Here is a 17,367-nt window from a genome sequence, read left to right on the forward strand (position 1 = left end):
AGTAAGTTAGAGGGAGAGTTAGAGAGAGAGAGGGTATGCTAATTTGGTATAGAGCAGACCTAACTCACTCCATTAAATTAATCAAAACAGGAACATTCTACATTTGGCTAGAAATTCAAAAGGAAATTATCCTAACAGAGAAAAATGTCCTCCTGTGTGCTACCTATATCCCCCCACTAGAATCCCCATATTTTAATGAAGACAGCTTCTCCATCCTGGAGGGGGAAATCAATAATTTCCAGGCCCAGGGACATGTACTAGTCTGTGGCGACCTAAATGCCAGAACCGGACAAGAACCTGACACCCTCAGCACACAGGGGGACAAACACCTGCCTGGAGGTGACAGCATTCCCTCCCACATATGCCCCCCTAGGCACAACAATGACAACATAACCAACAAAAACGGGTCACAACTCCTGCAGCTCTGTCGCACGCTGGGTCTGTACATAGTCAATGGTAGGCTTCGAGGGGACTCCTATGGTAGGTACATCTATAGCTCATCTCTTGGCAGTAGTACTGTAGACTACTTTATCACTGACCTCAACCCAGAGACTCTCAGAGCGTTCACAGTCAGCCCACTGACACCCCTATCAGACCACAGCAAAATCACAGTCTACTTAAACAGAGCAATACTCAATCATGAGGCATCAAAGCCAAAGGAACTGAGTAACATTAAGAAATGCTATAGATGGAAGGAATGCAGTTTGGAAACCTACCAAAAAACAATTAGGCAACAACAAATTCAATCCCTTTTAGACAATTTCCTGGGTAAAACGTTCCGCTGTAATAGTGAAGGTGTAAACTTGGCAGTAGAAAATCTTAAAAGTATATTTGACCTCTCAGCTTCCCTATCAAATCTAAAAATCTCAAATAGAAAACCGAAGAAAATTAACAATAATGACAAATGGTTTGATGAAGAATGCAAAAATCTAAGAAAGAAATTGAGAAACCTGTCCAACCAAAAACATAGAGACCAGGAAAACCTGAGTCTACGCCTTCACTATGGTGAATCACTAAAACAATACAGAAATACACTACGAAAAAAGAAGGAACAGCATGTCAGAAATCAGCTCAATGTAATTGAAGAATCCATAGGCTCTAACCACTTCTGGGAAAATTGGAAAACACTAAACAAACAACAACACGAAGCATTATCTATCCAAAATGGAGATGTATGGGTAAACCACTTCTCCAATCTTTTTGGCTCTATAACAAAGAATAAAGAGCAAAAACATATACATGATCAAATACAGATCTTAGAATCAACTATTAAAGACTACCAGAACCCACTGGATTCTCCAATTACATTGAATGAGTTACAGGACAAAATAAAAACCCTACAACCCAAAAAGGCCTGTGGTGTTGATGGTATCCTAAATGAAATTATCAAATATACAGACAACAAATTCCAATTGGCTATACTAAAACTCTTTAACATCATCCTTATCCTCTGGCATCTTCCCCAATATTTGGAACCAAGGACTGATCATCCCAATCCACAAAAGTGGAGACAAATTTGACCCCAATAACTACCGTGGAATATGCATCAACAGTAACCTTGGGAAAATCCTCTGCATTATCATTAACAGCAGACTCGTACATTTCCTCAATGAAAACAATGTACTGAGCAAATGTCAAATTGGCTTTTTACCAAATTACTGTACAACAGACCATGTATTCACCCTGCACACCCTAATTGACAACCAAACAAACCAAAACAAAGGCAAAGTCTTCCCATGCTTTGTTGATTTCAAAAAAGCCTTCGACTCAATTTGGCATGAGGGTCTGCTCTACAAACTGATGGAAAGTGGTGTTGGGGGTAAAACATACGACATTATAAAATCCATGTACACAAACAACAAGTGTGCGGTTAAAATTGGCAAAAAACACAAAATTCTTCACACTGGGTCGTGGGGTGAGACAGGGATGCAGCTTAAGCCCCAACCTCTTCAACATATATATCAACGAATTGGCGCGGGCACTAGAAAAGTCTGCAGCACCCGGCCTCACCCTACTAGAATCCGAAGTCAAATGTCTGCTGTTTGCTGATGATCTGGTGCTTCTGTCACCAACCAAGGAGGGCCTACAGCAGCACCTAGATCTTATGCACAGATTCTGTCAGACCTGGGCCCTGACAGTAAATCTCAGTAAGACCAAAATAATGGTGTTCCAAAAAAGGTCCAGTCACCAAGACCACAAATACAAATTCCATCTAGACACTGTTGCCCTAGAGCACACAAAAAACTATACTTACCTTGGCCTAAACATCAGCGCCACAGGTAACTTCCACAAAGCTGTGAACGATCTGAGAGACAAGGCAAGAAGGGCATTCTATGCCATCAAAAGGAACATACATTTCAACATACCAATTAGGATTTGGCTAAAAATACTTGAATCAGTCATAGAGCCCATTGCCCTTTATGGTTGTGAGGTCTGGGGTCCGCTCACCAACCAAGACTTCACAAAATGGGACAAACACCAAATTGAGACTCTGCACGCAGAATTCTGCTAAAATATCCTCAGTGTACAACGTAGAACACTAAATAATGCATGCAGAGCAGAATTAGGCCGATACCCACTAATTATCAAAATCCAGAAAAGAGCCGTTAAATTCTACAACCACCTAAAAGGAAGCGATTCCCAAACCTTCCATAACAAAGCCATCACCTACAGAGAGATGAACCTGGAGAAGAGTCCCTAAGCAAGCTGGTCCTGGGGCTCTGTTCACAAACACAAACACACCCCACAGAGCCCCAGGACAGCAGCACAATTAGACCCAACGAATTCATGAGAAAACAAAAAGATAATTACTTGATACATTGGAAAGAATTAACAAAAAAACAGAGCAAACTAGAATGCTATTTGGCCCTACACAGAGAGTACACAGCGGCAGAATACCTGACCACGGTGACTGACCCAAATTTAAGGAAAGCTTTGACTCAGTGAGCATAGCCTTGCTATTGAGAAAGGCCGCCGTAGGCAGACATGGCTCTCAAGAGAAGACAGGCTATGTGTTCACTGCCCACAAAATGAGGTGGAAACTGAGCTGCACTTCCTAACCTCCTGCCCAATGTATGACCATATTAGAGAGACATATTTCCCTCAGATTACACAGACACACAAAGAATTCGAAAACAAATCCCATTTTGATAAACTCCCATTTCGACTGGGTGAAATTCCACAGTGTGCCATCACAGCAGCAAGATTTGTGACCTGTTGCCACGGGAAAAGGGCAACCAGTGAAGAACACACACCATTGTAAATACAACCCATATTTATGCTTATTTATTTTATCTTGTGTCCTTTACCATTTGTACATTGTTAAAACACTGTATATATATATAATATGACATTTGTAATGTCTTTATTGTTTTGAAACTTCTGTATGTGTAATGTTTACTGTTCATTTTTTATTGTTTATTTCACTTTATATATTCACTTTATATATTATCTACCTCACTTGCTTTGGCAATGTTAACACATGTTTCCCATGCCAATAAAGCCCTTGAATTGAATTGAATTGAATTGAGAGAGAACCATGGTTAGGAAGAGAAGACAGTCAGTAAGATAGAGGGAGAGTTAGAGAGAGAGAACCATGGTTAGGAACAGAAGACAGTCAGTAAGATAGAGAGAGAGTTAGAGAGAGAACCATGGTTAGGAACAGAAGACACAGTGAGCTTGAGAATGGAGAGAGTGTGTGTGTGTGTTTATGTGTGTGTGTGTGTGTGCAAGCCAGCAAGCCAGAAGGTGTGTGTTACAGTAGTGATAGTAATGTGAATCTGTGAGCTTGGCACCCTGACCAATCCTTTATTTCACAAAGTCCTTTAAGGTGTTGATAGGCTGTACCCCCCCTCTGGTTTCAGTCGTCTGCCCCATCCAGCCTCTCCGGGAGGTACCATGTCCCTCAGACAGGACCTGACCTTCTAGTGACAGGTCTGGTGTTTACAAATTATCCTCAGATGTTTTCCCCCTGACACATCGCTCCTGGGTGTGTGTGTGTGTGTTAGGGTGTGTGTGTGTTAGGGTGTGTGTGTGTGTGTGTGTGTTAGGGTGTGTGTTGGAGTGTGTGTGTGTGTGTTAGGGGGTGTGTTGGAGTGTGTATGTGTTAGGGTGTGTGTGTGTGTGTGTGTGTGTGTTAGGGTGTGTGTTGGAGTGTGTGTGTGTTAGGGTGTGTGTGTGTTAGGGGGTGTGTTAGGGTGTGTGTTGGAGTGTGTGCATCACTAGCCACTTTAAACTATGCCACTTTGTTTACATACCCTACACTACTCATCTCATATGTATATACTGTACTCTACACCATCTACTGCATCTTGCCTATGCCGTTCTATACCATCACTCATTCATATATTTTTATGTACATTTTCTAATTCATTCCTTTACACTTGTGTGTATAAGGTAATAGTTGTGGAATTGTTAGGTTATATTACTTGTTAGATATTACTGCATGGTCGGAACTAGAAGCACAAGCACTTCGCAACACTCGCATTAACATCTGCTAACCATGTGTATGTAACCAATAACATCTGCTAACCATGTGTATGTGACCAATAACATCTGCTAACCATGTGTATGTGACCAATAACATCTGCTAACCATGTGTATGTGACCATCTGCTAACCATGTGACCAATAACATCTGCTAACCATGTGACCAATAACATCTGCTAACCATGTGACCAATAACATCTGCTAACCATGTGACCAATAACATCTGCTAACCATGTGACCAATAACATCTGCTAACCATGTGACCAATAACATCTGCTAACCATGTGACCAATAACATCTACTAACCATGTGACCAATAACATCTGCTAACCATGTGTATGTGACCATCTGCTAACCATGTGTATGTGACCATCTGCTAACCATGTGTATGTGACCATCTGCTAACCATGTGACCAATAACATCTACTAACCATGTGTATGTGACCATTAACATCTGATAACCATGTGTATAATACCAATAACATCTACTAACCATGTGTATGTGACCATTAACATCTGCTAACCATGTGTATGTGACCAGTAACATCTGCTAACCATGTGTATGTGAGAAATAAAATTTGATTAGATTTTTTTAGGGTTGCCGTGGTCCCGGACAACGGGAAGATTATAATTGACCGGACGCATTGGGTGCCCAGAGTAACAAATCACATTTACAAATATGATAATGAGTCTTAACAGAACTCATGAATCAGCCAATGAAACGTCATTTTCAAAACATTTGGCAAAAAAATGCAATGAGTTGGAAAACGCCATTCTAAACAACACACCTGATGTGCCAGAGATTCCATATGTGCCAGAGATTCCACATGTGCCAGAGATTCCATATGTGCCAGAGATTCCATATGTGCCAGAGATTCCACATGTGCCAGAGATTCCATATGTGCCAGAGATTCCATATGTGCCAGAGATTCCACACCTACGACGGGTTAATGATATAACCAGGATTGGCTTCAAACAAATAAAGTTGATATGAAAATCAACCGAACAGGAGTGAAAAATGCATAGCAGCGGGTCGAATTAGGGAAGTAATTATTACATTATAAATTAAATTATATATAATTACTCCTGTCTATACAAAAATAAATAAAATACTTCCCCGGAAAGTATGACTTCATCACAGAGGAATCGAGCTCCCTATAGGCTATATCATTAGCTTACTACAGACCCGGGTTCGATCCTAGGCTGTGTCGCAGCCGACTGCGACCGGGAGACCCATGATGCAGCGCACAATTGCAGCGATGGAAAATGCGGTAAAAAGTACAAAAAAAAATAATAAAACGATTACACTAAAATATACAGTTGTCGATTATTTCAAATCACAAGCTTGTGCGCCTATTTGGGAAGCCCACGCGCGGCAATAGGCCCAGCTGATTATCGAGTTGAGGCTGTCACTGAAAAGCATCTAAAATATGTGAAGATAATGTGGCTTGAGTATCATTTAAAATGTTGCGACAAGAAGAAGGGGAGGGTGGAGATATAGGACAGTCTCTCTCCAGAATGGCTCAGCAGGGCAGGGGTGTGTGGCGAAAATATTGGAGAGTCTCTCTCCAGAATGGCTCCGCTGTCTCAGGACAATTCTTGCCCTCATTCATTCCTTCATTGTTTGCCCTTTTGTTACGAATTCTCCATTACATACGTCACCAGTAGTACATTTACTATTCATCTCCATCATTCGGTTACATTCATTTCTGTTAATCCCATGTATTAATGACATTGTTTGCAGAGTTCACAACCTGCTACACTTAAACCAGTTTTGGTTTATTTCATAACCATCATTTACGAGATTTGTAAATGTTTTCATTGTCTTTTGTTTGGAGTGCTCCGTGTGAACAACGAGCATGTGTCTGGTTTCTCTGTCCTGATCATGTTGAGCATAGAAGTATCTGGCCTGCTGCGCAGAAATGTAGGAAAGTGTTTGCGAATTATAATACTGTATGTTAAAACTATAGTTCCTCACAGTAAACTATTTGAAAAATCTATCAAACATTCTCCCCCTTGATAATCGCCAATCCTCAGTGTAAAAGAGCAAAGGAAGTTAAAGGCCTCCAGCTGCATTGGCCGATAAACTAACTTCCATTCGCTCATTTCTTTAGCTGCCAATGTTTATTTTATTTCACCTTTATTAAATGTGTTCACATGGCAGAGGCTTTAAACATTTACATGTTTTAATCATTAACCACCTGACGATGATTTTGAGAAACGAAAAGATCGTTATTGAAAAGAAACTGAAATGCACATATGAAAATCAAACTCGAACGGTAGAAATATATAAATTGTAAGCTTCCCCAAACGTGATAGTCAACCGCTGCCTAAGGAGTCTTCATTAAAAAGGTTGGATTTAGCCTATAGCGAATTTTAAAGCAAGGTAAGACATGGCTCATAATAACAAATGAACAAAGAATTAAGTATGTTTTCAAAATGCATACTGCCTCCTGCTTACATTAAACAGTGGTGTGTGATGCGCTGATAACCTGTTGCCTGCACTTGAATGGTGAATGGGAGGTTTAATGATTGACTTCAACGACCAGATTAGAAATAAAGATAGTAACTATTTTTTTTAGCCTTGCAAAATGTTGAAATGTGATTTGCATTTACAATTGTTGAGCAATGAAATTGTTTATAAAAGTACGTTTCACTCCAGCAGCAACCAGCTTAAATAAATTAATAAAATCCTGCTCAAAATAAAAACAAATGTCCATTATAAATCACAATCTGGGTCAGGTGATTGATCACATGATTTGAAAGCTTGTTCTATTGCCAACATGACTAGTAGTTATAAAATACGACATTACGGTGTTAGGCTTTCACAAGGCAATTCAGAGGAACAGATCGTAATTTTGGTGCACATAGAAAGGAGTCATGAGTGCTTAAATAAATAATCTATTTTAAAATCATGAGTTCTCCAGTTGAGGAGTAACATATAAAATCCGCTCTGTATGCTGTCCATGTATGATAGTTGTCATGAATAACATACTTGATGACTAACACTTTAATTCCACTAAATTATGTAAATTAACCTAGAGACCGATAAGCATGATGGTCAAATGAACATGGAACAAAACATATAAAACGCAACAGGCAACAATTTTACTGAGTTACAATTCATAAAGGAAATCAGTCAATATAAATATTCTGTGGATTCCACATGACTGGGAATACAGATATGCATCTGTTGTTTCACTGATACCTTTAAATAAAAGGGTAGGGATGTGGATCAGAAAACCAGTCAGTATCTGCTGTGGATCAGTAAACCAGTCAGTATCTGGTGTGGATCAGAAAACCAGTCAGTATCTGGTGTGGATCAGAAAACCAGTCAGTATCTGGTGTGGATCAGAAAACCAGTCAGTATCTGGTGTGGATCAGAAAACCAGTCAGTATATGGTGTGGATCAGAAAACCAGTCAGTATCTGGTGTGGATCAGAAAACCAGTCAGTATCTGGTGTGGATCAGAAAACCAGTCAGTATCTGGTGTGGATCAGAAAACCAGTCAGTATCTGGTGTGGATCAGAAAACCAGTCAGTATCTGGTGTGGATCAGAAAACCAGTCAGTATCTGGTGTGGATCAGAAAACCAGTCAGTATCTGGTGTGGATCAGAAAACCAGTCAGTATCTGGTTCCACCATTTGCCTCATGCAGCGAGACACATCTCCTTCACATAGAGTTGATCAGGCTGTTGATTGTGGCCTGTGGAATGTTGTCCCAGTCCTCTTCAATGACTGTGTGAAGTTGCTGGATATTGGTGGGAACTGGAACATGCTGTCGTACACGTCGATCCAGAGCATCCCAAACATGCTTAATGGACTCTGTTCACAACGTTGACATCAGCAAACACCATAACCCCACCTCCACCATGGGGCACCACCACCACTCTGTTCACAACGTTGACATCAGCAACCTGCTCTACGCCATACACGCTGTCTGCCATCTGCCCGGTACAGCTGAAAGCGGGATTCGCTCCGCGAAGAACTTCTCCAACATGCCATTGGCCACTGAAGTCGGTTACGACACCAAACTGCAGTCAGGGTGAAGACCCTGGTGAGGATGACGAGCAGATGAGCTTCCCTGAGACGGTTTCTGACAGTTTGTGAAGAAATAATTTGGTTGTGCAAACCCACAGTTTCATCAGCTGTCCAGGTGGAGGTCTCAAACGATCTCGCAGGTGGAGAAGCCAGATGTGGGCTCCCGAGTGGCGCAGCGGTCTAAGGCACTGCATCTCAGTGCTAGAGGCATTAATACAGACCCTGGTTCAATTCCAGGCTGTATCACAACCGGCTGTGATTGGGATTCCCATAGGACGGCGCACAATTGGCCCAGCGTTGTCCGGGTTAAGGTTTGGTCGGGGTAGGCCGTCATTGTAAATAAAATAAAATTCTTAACTGGCTTGCCTAGATACATTTAAAAAAATAAATAATGTGGAGGTCCTGGACAGGCATGGTTACACGTGGTCTGTTGTTGTGAGGCCGGTTGGATGTGCTGCCAAATTCTCCAAAATGACATTGGAGATGGCCTATGAGCATTCAATTCTCTGGCAACAGTTCTGGTGGACATTCTTGCAGTCAACATGCCAATTGCAACGCTTCCTCAAAACTTGAGACATCTGTGGCATTGTGTTGTGTGACAAAACGGCACATTTTTAGAGTGGTCTTTTATTGTCCCCAGCACAAGGTGCACCTGTGTAATGATCATGCTGTTTAATCAGCTTCTTGATGTGCCACACCTCTCAGGTGGATGGATTATCTTGTCAAAGGAGAAATGCTCACTAACAGGGATGTAAACAAATGTGTGAACACAATTTGAGAGAAAACAGCTTTTTGTCCATATGGAACATTTCTTGGGATCTTTGGGACCAACATTTTACATGTTGCGTTCAGTGTATTTATATCCACTGGTATTTCCATCAATGAATAAAAAACATTATTTTGCAATGGATTTTTTGGCCGGCAACAGTTTTATAGGCTTTTATATATTTTTATCAGCCAAAAGCACGACAAGAGGAAACCCTTGTGTGATAGAGAGAGGGTGAGAGTGAGTTTCAGTCTCTCACTGGGAGAAGTGTCACTTAACATAAACTAGTAGTAACACCCAGCGCTGCCAGCCTCCCAGCCTGCCAGATTCCCAGCCAACCTCCCAGTGCCAGCCTCCCAGCCAGCCTGCCAGCTTCCCAGCCAACCTCCCAGTGCCAGCCTCCCAGCCTGCCAGCCAGCCTCCCAGTGCCAGCCTACCAGTGCCAGCCTCGCAGCCTCCCAGCCAGCCTCCCAGTCAGCCTCCCACCCAGCCAGTCTCCCAGCCAGCCTCCCACCCAGAGCTGCCAGCCTCCCAGTCAGCCTCCCAGTCAGCCAAGAGGAGAGCCAGTAGCAGAATAATCTTATCAGAGAGCGAGTACTTTACTTCAACCTCTACCTTCTCGTGGCCATGACAGACTTACATAGACAGACGTTTTGATTTCTCTGAATTCAATTCAATTTAAGGTGCTTTATTGCCATAGGAAGCATACAATGCCTTAGGAAAGTATTCAGACACCTAAACTTTTTCCACATTTTGTTACGTTACAGCCTTATTCTAAAATGGATTAAATAAAAACATTCTTCAATCTACAGACAATAATAACAATGACAAAACAGTTTTTAGACATTTTTGCAACTGTATTAAAAATACCTTATGTATTTAAAAACAGAAATACCTTATTTACATAAGTATTCAGACCCTTTGCAATGAGACTCGAAATTGAGCTCAGGTGCATCCTGTTTCCATTGATCATCCTTGAGATGTTTCTTCAACTTGGAGTCCACCTGTGATAAATTCAATTGATTGGATGTGATTTGGAAAGACACACACCTGTCTATATAAGGTCCCACAGTTGACAGTGCATGTCAGAGCAGAAACCAAGCCATGAGGTCGAAGGAATTGTCCATAGAGCTCAGAGACAGGATTGTGTCGAGACACAGATCTGTGGAAGGGTACCAAAACATTTCTGCAGCATTGAAGGTCCCCAAGAACACATTGGCCTTCATCATTCTTAAATGGAAGAAGTTTGTAACCATCAAGACTCTTCCTAGAGCTGTCCGCCCGGCCAAACGGAGCAATCGGGGGAGAAGAACCTTGGTCAGGGAGGTGACCAAGAACCCGATGGTCACTCTGACAGAGCTCTAGAGTTCCTATTTGGAGATAGGAGAACCTTCCAGAAAGACAACCATCTCTGCAGCACTCCACAAATCAGGCATTTATGGTAGAGTGGAAAGACGGAAGCCTCTCTTCAGGAAAAGGCACATGACAGCCCACTTGGAGTTTGCCAAAAGGCACATGACAGCCCACTTGCCAAAAGGCACCTAAGACTCTCAGACCATGAGACAACCTGGCACCATCCCTACCGTGAAGCATGGTGGTGGCAGCATCCCTACCGTGAAGCATGGTGGTGGCAGCATCCCTACCGTGAAGCATGGTGGTGGCAGCATCATGCTGTGTGGATCGAGGCAAAGATGAAAAGAGCAAAGAACAGAGAGATCCTTGATGAAAACCGGCTTCAGACCTCAGACTGGGGCGACGGTTCACCTTCCAACAGGACAACGACCCTAAGCACACAGCCAAGACAACGCAGGAGTGGCTTCGGGATGAGTCTCTGAATGTCTTTGAGTGGCCGAGCCAGAGCCTGGACTTGAACCCAATCCAACATCTCTGGAGAGACCTGAAAATAGCTGTGCAGCGACGCTCCACATCCAACCTGACAGAGCTTGAGAGGATCTGCAGAGAAGAATGGGAGAAACTCCCCAAATACAGGTGTGCCAAGCTTGTAGTGTCATAGCCAAGAAGACTCAAGGCTGTAATCTCTGCCAAAGGCGCTTCAACAAAGTACTGAGTAAAGGGTCTGAATACTTATGTAAATGTGATATACAGTGCCTTGCGAAAGTATTCGGCCCTCTTGAACTTTGCGACCTTTTGCCACATTTCAGGCTTCAAACATAAAGATATAAAACTGTATTTTTTTGTGAAGAATCAACAACAAGTGGGACACAATCATGAAGTGGAACAACATTTATTGGATATTTCAAACTTTTTTTAACAAATCAAAAACTGAAAAATTGGGCGTGCAAAATTATTCAGCCCCTTTACTTTCAGTGCAGCAAACTCTCTCCAGAAGTTCAGTGAGGATCTCTGAATGATCCAATGTTGACCTAAATGACTAATGATGATAAATACAATCCACCTGTGTGTAATAAAGTCTCCGTATAAATGCACCTGCACTTTGATAGTCTCAGAGGTCCGTTAAAAGCGCAGAGAGCATCATGAAGAACAAGGAACACACCAGGCAGGTCCGAGATACTGTTGTGAAGAAGTTTAAAGCCGGATTTGGATACAAAAAGATTTCCCAAGCTTTAAACATCCCAAGGAGCACTGTGCAAGCGATAATATTGAAATGGAAGGAGTATCAGACCACTGCAAATCTATCAAGACCTGGCCGTCCCTCTAAACTTTCAGCTCATACAAGGAGAAGACTGATCAGAGATGCAGCCAAGAGGCCCATGATCACTCTGGATGAACTGCAGAGATCTACAGCTGAGGTGGGAGACTCTGTCCATAGGACAACAATCAGTTGTATATTGCACAAATCTGGCCTTTATGGAAGAGTGGCAAGAAGAAAGCCATTTTCTTAAAGATATCCATAAAAAGTGTTGTTTAAAGTTTGCCACAAGCCACCTGGGAGACACACCAAACATGTGGAAGAAGGTGCTCTGGTCAGATGAAACCAAAATTGAACTTTTTGGCAACAATGCAAAATGTTATGTTTGGCGTAAAAGCAACACAGCTCATCACCCTGAACACACCATCCCCACTGTCAAACGTGGTGGCAGCATCACGGTTTGGGCCTGCTTTTCTTCAGCAGGGACAGGGAAGATGGTTAAAATTGATGGGAAGATGGATGGAGCCAAATACAGGACCATTCTGGAAGAAAACCTGATGGAGTCTGCAAAAGACCTGAGACTGGGACGGAGATTTGTCTTCCAACAAGACAATGATCCAAAACATAAAGCAAAATCTACAATGGAATGGTTCAAAAATAAACATATCCAGGTGTTAGAATGGCCAAGTCAAAGTCCAGACCTGAATCCAATCGAGAATCTGTGGAAAGAACTGAAAACTGCTGTTCACAAATGCTCTCCATCCAACCTCACTGAGCTCGAGCTGTTTTGCAAGGAGGAATGGGAAAAAATGTCAGTCTCTCGATGTGCAAAACTGATAGAGACATACCCCAAGCGACTTACAGCTGTAATCGCAGCAAAAGGTGGCGCTACAAAGTATTAACTTAAGGGGGCTGAATAATTTTGCACGCCCAATTGTTCAGTTTTTGATTTGTTAAAAAAGTTTGAAATATCCAATAAATGTCGTTCCACTTCATGATTGTGTCCCACTTGTTGTTGATTCTTCACAAAAAAATACAGTTTTATATCTTTATGTTTGAAGCCTGAAATGTGGCAAAAGGTCGCAAAGTTCAAGGGGGCCGAATACTTTCGCAAGGCACTGTATATATAAACTCAGCAAAAACAGAAACTTACCTTTTTCAGGACCCTGTCTTTCAGTTTTTAATAAATTAGCAAACATTTCTAAAAACCTGTTTTTGTTATGTCATTATGATGTATTGTGTATAGATTAATGAGGGAAAAAAACAATTTAATACATTTTATAATAAGGCTGTAACGTAACAAAATATGAATGTGGAATAAGTCAAGAGGTCTGAATACCAAGGTAGATAATTAAAACAACTGAAAAAAAACAGTTTAAAAAAAACACATTTCAAATGTCATATTATGTGAAAATAGTTCAAGTACAAAATGGAAAATAAATAAGCATAAATATGGGTTGTATTTACAATGGTGTTTGTTCTTCACTGGTTGCCCTTTTCTCGTGGCAACAGGTCACACATCTTGCTGCTGTGCTGAAACACTGTGGTATTTCACCCAGTAGATATGGGAGTTTATCAAAATGGGGTTTGTAATCCAATTCTTTGTGGGTCTGTTTAATCTGAGGGAAATATGTGTCTCCAATATGGTCATACATTGGGCAGGAAGTTAGGAAGTGCAGCTCAGTTTCCACCTCATTTTGTGGGCAGTGAGCACATAGACTGTCTTCTCTTGAGAGCCAGGTCTGCCTACGGCGGACTTTCTCAGTAGCAAGGCTATGCTCACTGCTTTCCTTAATGTTGGGTCAGTCACAGTGGTCAGGTATTCTAGTTTGTTATGTTTTTCAGTAAATTCTTTCTAATGTGTCAAGTAATTATCTTTTTGTTTTCTCATATTTTGGTTGGGTTATAATTGTGTTGGGGCTCTGTGGGGTCTGTTTTGTGTTTGTGAACAGAGCCCCAGGACCAGCTTGCTTAGTTATAGAAGGTTTGGGAATCGCTTCCTTTTATGTGGTTGTATAATTTAACAGCTCTTTTCTGGATTTTGATAATTAGCGTGTATCAGCCTAATTCTGTTCTGCATGCATTAATTTGGTGTTTTACTTTGTACACAGAGGATATTTTTTGCAGATTTTTCTCTGTCTCTCTCTCTCAGTCTCTCTCAGTCTCTCTCTGTATCTCTCTTACCTCACCAGTCACTAAGCCCTAAGCTGTCGTCTTTCAGACTTCTATTCGTCCAGACGTTGAGTTCTCTGTCAATAAGCAATTGTGTTTCTCCTTTCTCCCCTTGCCTTTGTCTGGCATTGATCGTTTTTCTCAAACACAGATAGGAAAAAAAGACACCTCTTAGAGCTGAAGTGGAGGTGTGTTGACATACTGACGGACGGACGGGCGAGGGTTGAAACGCTGTCCTCTACACTGTTGAATAACAGAGAAGGGTTGAAATGCTGTCCTCTACACTGTTGAAACACTGTCCTCTACACTGTTGAATTACAGAGAAGGGTTGAAACGCTGTCCTCTACACTGTTGAAACGCTGTCCTCTACACTGTTGAAACGCTGTCCTCTACACTGTTGAAACGCTGTCCTCTACACTGTTGAAACGCTGTCCTCTACACTGTTGAAACGCTGTCCTCTACACTGTTGAAACGCTGTCCTCTACACTGTTGAAACGCTGTCCTCTACACTGTTGAAACGCTGTCCTCTACACTGTTGAAACGCTGTCCTCTACACTGTTGAAACACTGTCCTCTACACTGTTGAAATGCTGTCCTCTACACTGTTGAAACGCTGTCCTCTACACTGTTGAAACGCTGTCCTCTACACTGTTGAAACGCTGTCCTCTACACTGTTGAAACGCTGTCCTCTACACTGTTGAAACGCTGTCCTCTACACTGTTGAAACGCTGTCCTCTACACTGTTGAAATGCTGTCCTCTACACTGTTGAAATGCTGTCCTCTACACTGTTGAAACGCTGTCCTCTACATTGTTGAAACGCTGTCCTCTACACTGTTGAATAACAGAGGGGTTGAAACGCTGTCCTCTACACTGTTGAAACGCTGTCCTCTACACTGTTGAAACGCTGTCCTCTACACTGTTGAAACGCTGTCCTCTACACTGTTGAATAACAGAGAAGGGTTGAAACGCTGTCCTCTACACTGTTGAAACGCAGTCCTCTACACTGTTGAATAACAGAGAAGGGTTGAAACGCAGTACTCTACACTGTTGAATAACAGAGAAGGGTTGAAACGCTGTCCTATACACTGTTGAAACGCTGTCCTCTACATTGTTGAATAACAGAAGGGTTGAAACGCTGTCCTCTACACTGTTGAATAACAGAGAAGGGTTGAAACGCTGTCCTCTACACTGTTGAAACGCTGTCCTCTACACTGTTGAATAACAGAAGGGTTGAAACGCTGTCCTCTACACTGTTGAAACGCTGTCCTCTACACTGTTGAATAACAGAGAAGGGTTGAAACGCTGTCCTCTACACTGTTGGAACGCTGTCCTCTACACTGTTGAATAACAGAGAAGGGTTGAAACGCTGTCCTCTACACTGTTGAATAACAGAGAACGGTTGAAACACTGTCCTCTACACTGTTGGAACGCTGTCCTCTACACTGTTGAAACGCTGTCCTCTACACTGCTGAATAACAGAGAAGGGTTGAAACGCTGTCCTCTACACTGTTGAAACGCTGTCCTCTAAACTGTTGAAACGCTGTCCTCTACATTGTTGAATAACAGAGAAGGGTTGAAATGCTGTCCTCTACACTGTTGAAACGCTGTCCTCTACACTGTTGAATAACAGAGAAGGGTTGAAACGCAGTACTCTACACTGTTGAATAACAGAGAAGGGTTGAAACGCTGTCCTATACACTGTTGAAACGCTGTCCTCTACATTGTTGAATAACAGAAGGGTTGAAACGCTGTCCTCTACACTGTTGAATAACAGAGAAGGGTTGAAACGCTGTCCTCTACACTGTTGAATAACAGAGAAGGGTTGAAACGCTGTCCTCTACACTGTTGGAACGCTGTCCTCTACACTGTTGAATAACAGAAGGGTTGAAACGCTGTCCTCTACACTGTTGAATAACAGAGAAGGGTTGAAACGCTGTCCTCTACATTGTTGAAACGCAGTCCTCTACACTGTTGAATAACAGAGAAGGGTTGAAATGCTGTCCTCTACACTGTTGAAACGCTGTCCTCTACACTGTTGAAACGCTGTCCTCTACACTGTTGAAACGCTGTCCTCTACACTGTTGAAACGCTGTCCTCTACACTGTTGAAACGCTGTCCTCTACACTGTTGAAACGCTGTCCTCTACACTGTTGAAATGCTGTCCTCTACACTGTTGAAATGCTGTCCTCTACACTGTTGAAACGCTGTCCTCTACATTGTTGAAACCCAGTACTCTACACTGTTGAATAACAGAGAAGGGTTGAAACGCTGTCCTCTACACTGTTGAAACGCTGTCCTCTACACTGTTGAAACGCTGTCCTCTACACTGTTGAAACGCTGTCCTCTACACTGTTGAAACGCTGTCCTCTACACTGTTGAAACGCTGTCCTCTACACTGTTGAAACGCTGTCCTCTACACTGTTGAATAACAGAGAAGGGTTGAAACGCTGTCCTCTACACTGTTGAAACGCTGTCCTCTACACTGTTGAATAACAGAGAAGGGTTGAAACGCTGTCCTCTACACTGTTGAAACGCTGTCCTATACACTGTTGAATAACAGAGAAGGGTTGAAACGCTGTCCTCTACACTGTTGAATAACAGAGAAGGGTTGAAATGCTGTCCTCTACACTGTTGAATAACAGAGAAGGGTTGAAACGCTGTCCTCTACACTGTTGGAACGCTGTCCTCTACACTGTTGAAACGCTGTCCTCTACACTGCTGAAATGCTGTCCTCTACACTGTTGAAACGCTGTCCTCTACACTGTTGAAACGCTGTCCTCTACACTGTTGAAACGCTGTCCTCTACACTGTTGAAACGCTGTCCTCTACACTGTTGAAATGCTGTCCTCTACACTGTTGAAACGCTGTCCTCTACACTGTTGAAACGCTGTCCTCTACACTGTTGAAACGCTGTCCTCTACACTGTTGAAACGCTGTCCTCTACACTGTTGAAACGCTGTCCTCTACACTGTTGAATAACAGAGAAGGGTTGAAACGCTGTCCTCTACACTGTTGAATAACAGAGAAGGGTTGAAACGCTGTCCTCTACACTGTTGAATAACAGAGAAGGGTTGAAATGCTGTCCTCTACACTGTTGAATAACAGAGAAGGGTTGAAACGCTGTCCTCTACACTGTTGGAACGCTGTCCTCTACACTGTTGAAACGCTGTCCTCTACACTGCTGAAATGCTGTCCTCTACACTGTTGAAACGCTGTCCTCTACACTGTTGAAACGCTGTCCTCTACACTGTTGAAACGCTGTCCTCTACACTGTTGAAATGCTGTCCTCTA

At 42.4% G+C, this 17,367-nt stretch overlaps 1 protein-coding gene across 1 annotated transcript in view; it reads right to left on the bottom strand.

Moving 5' to 3' along the window:
- The window catches only part of LOC110492809 (netrin receptor UNC5B-b), a 71,819-nt gene extending 66,687 nt beyond the window's left edge, over nucleotides 1-5,132 (bottom strand). Inside the window, exon 1 of the mRNA XM_090211984.1 lies at nucleotides 5,090-5,132. Coding sequence (XP_090068110.1) covers nucleotides 5,090-5,132 — 43 coding nt within the window. The remainder of the gene's footprint in view (nucleotides 1-5,089) is intronic.
- Nucleotides 5,133-17,367: the final 12,235 nt, after the last annotated feature.

Source organism: Oncorhynchus mykiss, chromosome 20 (genome assembly GCF_057628025.1).
Source record: "Oncorhynchus mykiss isolate SJ-2025 chromosome 20, ASM5762802v1, whole genome shotgun sequence".
NCBI classification, from domain to species: Eukaryota; Metazoa; Chordata; class Actinopteri; order Salmoniformes; family Salmonidae; genus Oncorhynchus; species Oncorhynchus mykiss.